The following is a 6,790-nucleotide window of genomic DNA, read 5'->3' as shown; positions in this document are numbered from 1 at the left end:
TAAATAAACTTCTTCCTTCTCGTCAATAGTTATCATTATTTGAAATTACGAGTAACTATTAACCAGAATTGAGCCAATATGATTATTGTATGCAATTCTAACTCTAATTTTTAGTATCTTATTATCTTGCAGTTTATAATTCAAACACATGTATCACCCACCCTTTTTAATTCAAACAATTACCGTTAATCTCGTAAATCTAAGCCGATTCAGTCTAATTACAAATTTCACAACAAATCAACACAAAATAATTATATTAGTTATTAAATGTCCGTTAGTTACTCTCTTTGTTCCCAATCGTTTACTTCCTTTTTTTATTTTTTATTCTATGTTAGGTATATTTTAATCAAAGGCAAACAAATGATTGGACGGAAAGAGTAGTATTCACATTATCATATAATATTCGATATATAACAAGCAAGTCGCGCAAGGAAGCCACTTATTTTATTTACATGGTTTATAACAGAACTCAAGTGGTAAGAGCTCTCTCTTACTCAGTCATGAGGTTGGAGGTTTGATTCTTACCGGTGACATAGTCACACTTATTTAGACCAAAATAAAATAAAAATAGTTGCTACATATATATATTACTAAAACTATGAGCTAAAGCATGAGACATCTAGACATGGATAAACGTAAACATGTGAAAAAAAAACACACGACTAAAGGTTACTCTGCTCACGTATAGCAAGGCCGCGTCTAAGAAGTTAAACGACAGGTGCAGACGCTCAATCGCCATTCAGTGGACGAGTAGTCGGAAAACAAAAACTCGCAACAGCTGAAGACGGAGAGGGAAGTTGGAAGAATGGTGTGCAGGGAGCATAACATCCAACGCACGTTCCTGCAACTTGTTGTATCGGCACATAATAAGGGAATTGGAGCTCCGGATTCCCAGAAAATGGCATGTACTGACACCGAGCAATGGATTCTGCTTGGCGTTTGGCCATTGTCTTGCAAAAAAAAAAAAAAAAAAAAAAAGTTGAATATTTCTGCAAAAGTTTAGGGCAATTTTGGAGAATAGCAGAAAGGATGGTTACCTCGGCCTGATGTTGTAATGCTCTGATTTTCTTTGCTGCCTCCTCGAGGATGGAAGCTTTGTCCGTCTGTGTGAGAGATATTTTAATCAAAGGGTAAATAAATGAACGAGACAAAGACAGTAACACATAAAATGACCGCATAGAGACGTTCAGGAGAAGAAACCATGAACCTTTTTGCAGTGGGGCATAAGTTCCTGCAAAGTTTTAAGCTTCTCATTAATCCGGCTTCTTCGTCTCTAATTGTGACAAGAGTAATCAATGAATTATTAAAGCTGAATTTAATTACATTTATGATTTTACCATGTCACATACAGAGTATTTATGATTTTTATTTATAACGGATGTAAATAAGAATTTGTGTTAAATTAAAGACAATTTGACCTTTCAAAAAAAAAAAAAAAAAAAAAACAATTTGAAATTTGAATGAGAATATAATATAGAGTAGAGTTGGACAAACTTTCTCAGATATATTATGAACTTCATGTCTTGACCGTTTTAGCCGTGTATCCCTTGAGACTTTGCCAGAAGACTGCGTCAATTGCCCCTGATAAAATGAACGAAAGATAATCATGTAACCATATAGTTTTGGCACAAATTTCAAAAGATACGACCGTGTTCGAGTGGGCGAGACAAAATAATCACGTAATAAGTGTCAACTGTCACTCTTTCATCCTGTCATAGTATTACCCTTTTTTTTAGTATGAAGGAAGACATGAGTAACACTATTTTTAACTTTATTATCAGCTAAGCTAGCTAACAACATTTGCGCTATTATATTATTACACTAATATTGTGTCAAACGATTTCGAAAACATAGAAAAGAAGGGAGCTAGGATTGTTTACTTGATTTTGAGGGACATCTCTATCTTGTACATGAGGAATGATGCTTGTATTTGCATGTAAATCTTCAAAATTATTATCAAAATCACTTAGAAACTGCATGTCAGATTGCAAGGGCATTTCAGGCAAAGCCAAGAAACTTTGGGATGAAGGCATAATTGAAGGTACACAACATGATTGTTGAATCAAAGAATATGATTCAACATCATTTCCTTCATAATCATCATTGAACATCATGCTACTATAATGTAAGTATATTAACTAATAAGTTTTGCTTTTTTTTTTTTTTTTTTTTTATATTGGTTTAATTTTGTGAACGTCTTTGTGTTGGACGTATATATAGCGCGGGAATGAAATCATCCTACATCATTTATTTATTAACCCGATGAAAGTGGTCTAATGATAGAATTTAGTGAATTTTTTGGTTTCTATGCCAATGCGGTGGCTTCCCCAGTCCACACAAATAAACGAGTTAGAGACGGTTTTTCGTATTGATCAGCTTCCTCTTTAGTATGACCAATTACTGCACTCTCGTATAAAAAAATATATATGAGTCGTTTTAAAATTATGATATATTGAGCTTATATGGATATAATTAGACATAATATTCATTTTATCAGCAATTAAATAAAAAAATACGAATTGAAATTAAATTGGAGAATTGCACTGACATTGAATTAAATTGAAATGTGAAAGCAGTAAATTAGCCCCTTAACTTAGTCTAATCATTGCACCAAAAAAAACTTAGTCTAATCGTGAGATTCAACCCCTTAAGTTTCAATTGGAGTAATTAGGCCCCTTAACTTTTACAAAAGGTGAAATTAAACCCCATATCAAAATCTCATGAGAAATTCATTTTCTCATACTGTAAAAACATAAATTAGTTATGTTTTATTTTTTTTTTAAAATATATCGAATTTTTTAAATGTATATAAAATTATGAAAAAAAATGAAAATATTTATTTTATTTTATATTTTTTGAGAAAAAACATTTTTTTATTTAAACATTTTTTTTGTTACCTAAAAAAACTTTAGACAACTAAAACCAGGCACATATATTTTTTAGAATATTCATTTTTTTTTTCAAAAAAAAAATTATATACTGTATATTTTTTTAAAGAATTGTTAACAATAAAATATTTAGTTCTTTTAGAAAATTTAAATATTTTTTTCTATAAAATAACTTAAAATCTTTTCTAATTGATGCTAATTCAATTTCAATTATGATTTCATTTTATTTTATTTTTGAATTTTGATTGTATATTTTGTAAAAAGTATAATCAATTTCAATTTTTATATATGATATATTGAATTTCTTATGAGATTTTGGGTAAGGGGTTTAATTTCACCTTTTATATAACTTATGGGACTTAGGCCCTGTTCTTTTGGACTTAATTTCAGTTCTAATAAGTTCAGTTCAGTTCAGTTCAGCTCCATTCAGTTCAGTTCAGTTCAGCTCAATTCAGTTCAGTTCAGTTCAGTTAAGATCAGTTCAGTTCAGTTCAGTTCATATTAGTTTATTTCAATTATTCTTATTGATATCATTATTATTTTTATATTAATGTATTTACTATTGTTATTGTTATTATTATTATTATTATATTATTTTTATATTTATTATATTATTATTATATTTATTAATAATTAATTCATATTATTTATATTATTATATTTATATTTAATACATTTATTATTATTATTATTATTATATTATATTTATTATTTTATTAATATATTTATTATTATTAATATTATTCATAACATATTTATTATTATTATTATATTTAATATTATTATATTAATAAGATATTATTTAATATTTATTATTTTATTAATATACTCATTATTATTAATATTATTAATCACATATTTATTATTATTATTATTTTTTTATTATTATTATTATATTTAATATTATTATGGTAATAATTTATTATATTAGACCTATTATTATTATTATTATTATTATTATTTAGTTATTATTATTAATATATTATATTATTATTAATAATGTTATCATTTATATTACAAATATATTATTATTATTACTATATTTATTATTATATTAATATTTTATTTTTTATATATCTTATTAGATTATTATTATTATTAGATTATATTAATATATTATTATTATTATTATTATTAATGAATAATATTATAATAATATTTATTATTATTATTATTGGTATTATTTTTATTATAATATTTATTTTTATTATTATTATTATTATTATTATCTTTTTATTATTATTTCAGTTTAGTTCAGTTCAGATCAGTTCAGTTCAGTTCAGTTCAGTTCAGTTTAGCTCCATTAAGTTCAGTTCAGTTCAGTTCAGTTCAGACAATTTCAATCCAAAAGAACAGGGCCTTAATCACTACAATCTAAACTTATGAGGTTTAATTTCACAATTAGATAAAGTAATGGGGCTCAATTACCATTTTCGCGTAAATCTGAAATATAGTAGTAATCCCCTATATACTAAAAGAATAACACATCTCTAAATGTTCCCGCTTAATTTTCCCGCCTAAGTGATACTCTACAATAAATATTTGTCTTCTATTTTATTGATCTCACTATCTATATTTACTCTTATTACAAAATTTACCTCCTAATTAATTATACCATAAATATTAACGATAATTATGGCCATAATCCCCCTATATACTAAGAGAATAAAATTTCTCTAAACTCCAAAGTGCTCAAGCTTAAATATGGAAATAAATTAGATTTTCATTCATTAAACTAATTTTTCATTAAAAATAATCTTTTCATCATCAAATTTAAAAATATAATCTTCTAACTAAAATAAAACAAAATTGGTATAAAACTATAAACGACTACTATACATAAACATAAACTATTACAGTATTACCCCTATTATTAACTTCGTAACGAAAAAAGAATTTATTAAAATATTTTGAGATAATTAAAACATTTTCATAAAAAATACACTTCAAGGAATTACTCAATTCTCTTGATTAGTTTTAAGAAAAATTCATGAAATATAAATCTAAAATCTATAAGTAATACAGTAAATATTAAAAGTTCTATATATACAGCGCATTTGCGCGGGATCTATACTAGTAATGAATTAAATAAATTCCCCAGCACGTGAAAATAGAAAAGTTGCTGAAAATTTTAATTAATTTTTACTAAGATCATGGGTAGGCCCCACGTTATAAAATTAATTTTTTACCTCTAAAATAAGGAGCCATTCAAACTCTTAAAAAGAGTTCCCTTTTTATACTATGTAAATTTTATTCGTAAATCATTTTATAAGCATTCATTTTATTACTTTTAAAACCATTTTTACTTCAAATGTTATAATAGTTCCTCAATAGATTAATGAAAGAGCTCTCCTAGAAGAATATAATGGTCCTTATTTTGTTTCGGTGTTTATATATATAAGCTATATCAAATTCTTATTCTTTTTCCGATCCCCAACTCTGTATCTTTTTCTTGAATTTTAAAAGATGGTTCGAAATCGGATGAAGTACATAAATTGTCCATTGAGTTTTAGAAACCATACTTGTGAAAAAATTTAAAATTTGAAGAAAGATGTAATGGTTATAAATTCCGTGAATACAAGTTAAAATGTGGCCACTACTTAAAGTTTTATCTATACACCAAATGTTTATTCTATTCCGAACCTATGTATTGAGAGCTTATCTATATCCAAAATGTTAATTCGACCAATTTTGCAATTGTCAGCTAGCATAGCTGATAAAGTCGTGAGGAGTAGTACTCATAATCTGGGTTCAAATCTCATCAGCAATAAATTCGCCCTGGTCTCGCGTGGCTCCTTCTAAAAAAAAAAAAATCTCCCAATTTCTATGTAATTTGTTATTACGAGTCATTTAATCATTGAAATTTGTAAATGGATAGAAGATATTTAATAAATATCTATTTTCACGAAGTTTTGTAACCAATAGTTCTAAAAAAAATAATACTCCGTACTAGCTATGTAAGGAAACATCACATACTATAGTGCTTATTTAATACTCGTAAAAGATACTCATACTCTTAACAAAGATAATTAAATGTGATTACTAATTTTGTATTTATCATCAATAAATCTCACTTAAGACAACACTATCCATTTAAGGTGAAGACGGATTAGATATATATCACTTTGTAAGTAAAAATACATAGGAAAAATCAATATATTTATCTTATATACACAAATGGTATAATACTTAACCCGTTTGACTGTCTTAGTTTAAAGACGAATAGTTTCGTCTTAAATGAAAATTTGTTTTTATTCAATCCCCCCATGTGAATCAGTGAATGGTACCAAGTCGAATTAATAATAGAAGGCGTTGGTTAGTTGATTTATGCGGCGCAACTGATAAGTACGTACAATAGAACACTGATACTGATGTTGAGGACACTGATATCCTTGCATATTTCAGTCCGTCTTGCTTAAGATTGCCTTATTTCAGACCGCAATAAGACCTCTTACAAGTGAAAAGCACATGGGTGGTGGGACACCCCCATGTGTTTTCCCACTCACACCCTAAATGAGTTTTTTGTGAGAGAAAATGGTATCCGTCTGACCATTTCAGACGAATATAGCGGTCTGAAATAAGAATTTGTGTACATATTTAGTTGCATTTTTGTCTACTTGTGCTTGATTTTTCAATTGTCCATGCCCTCCTCCTTTTGAGGGGCATGAAATACGGGTTTCAAAATATAAAAAAACTAGTTTTGAGATCTGTGCATTACACAAGTGGTAACAAAAATATTATAAAAAGCAAAAATTTACTTATTTTTTGGATTTTGTAAATTACTAAATTTTAGAAAATGGTTTACCCCTATACTATTTATAAGTTTATATTGCTTAATTTATTCTAAGTACTCTGCTTTTTTTAATTTATGAAAGGTGAAATCTGAAAAGAGAATATAAAAT

The 6,790-nt window shown here is 27.0% G+C and overlaps 1 protein-coding gene across 1 annotated transcript; it reads right to left on the bottom strand.

Annotated features, from left to right (window-relative positions):
- Positions 1 to 409: 409 nt before the first annotated feature.
- Positions 410 to 2,153, bottom strand: LOC141621176 (transcription factor PIF1-like). Its single transcript, XM_074437855.1, has 5 exons — positions 1,881 to 2,153; positions 1,495 to 1,581; positions 1,208 to 1,273; positions 1,038 to 1,103; positions 410 to 950 (listed from the first exon to the last, which is right to left on the bottom strand). Exons 1-5 carry the CDS (start codon positions 2,112 to 2,114, stop codon positions 729 to 731), a joined length of 675 nt encoding a protein of 224 aa, XP_074293956.1. The 5' UTR covers positions 2,115 to 2,153; the 3' UTR covers positions 410 to 728.
- Positions 2,154 to 6,790: the final 4,637 nt, after the last annotated feature.

Source organism: Silene latifolia, chromosome X (genome assembly GCF_048544455.1).
Source record: "Silene latifolia isolate original U9 population chromosome X, ASM4854445v1, whole genome shotgun sequence".
Taxonomy (NCBI): Eukaryota; Viridiplantae; Streptophyta; class Magnoliopsida; order Caryophyllales; family Caryophyllaceae; genus Silene; species Silene latifolia.
The sequence above is the reverse complement of the archived record's forward strand: the minus strand, read 5'-3'. Positions and strand labels throughout refer to the sequence as shown.

Bases quoted from the DNA above. Each gene is read 5' to 3' on its own strand.
- LOC141621176 (XM_074437855.1), bottom strand. From the start codon at position 2,114: ATGATGTTCAATGATGATTATGAAGGAAATGATGTTGAATCATATTCT. The intron at 1,582-1,880 runs GTAAACAATCCT...TCATTTTATCAG, and splicing joins GAGATGTCCCTCAAAATCAA to GGGCAATTGACGCAGTCTTC. The intron at 1,274-1,494 runs GTTTGTCCAACT...TGTCACAATTAG, and splicing joins TTCATAATATATCTGAGAAA to AGACGAAGAAGCCGGATTAA.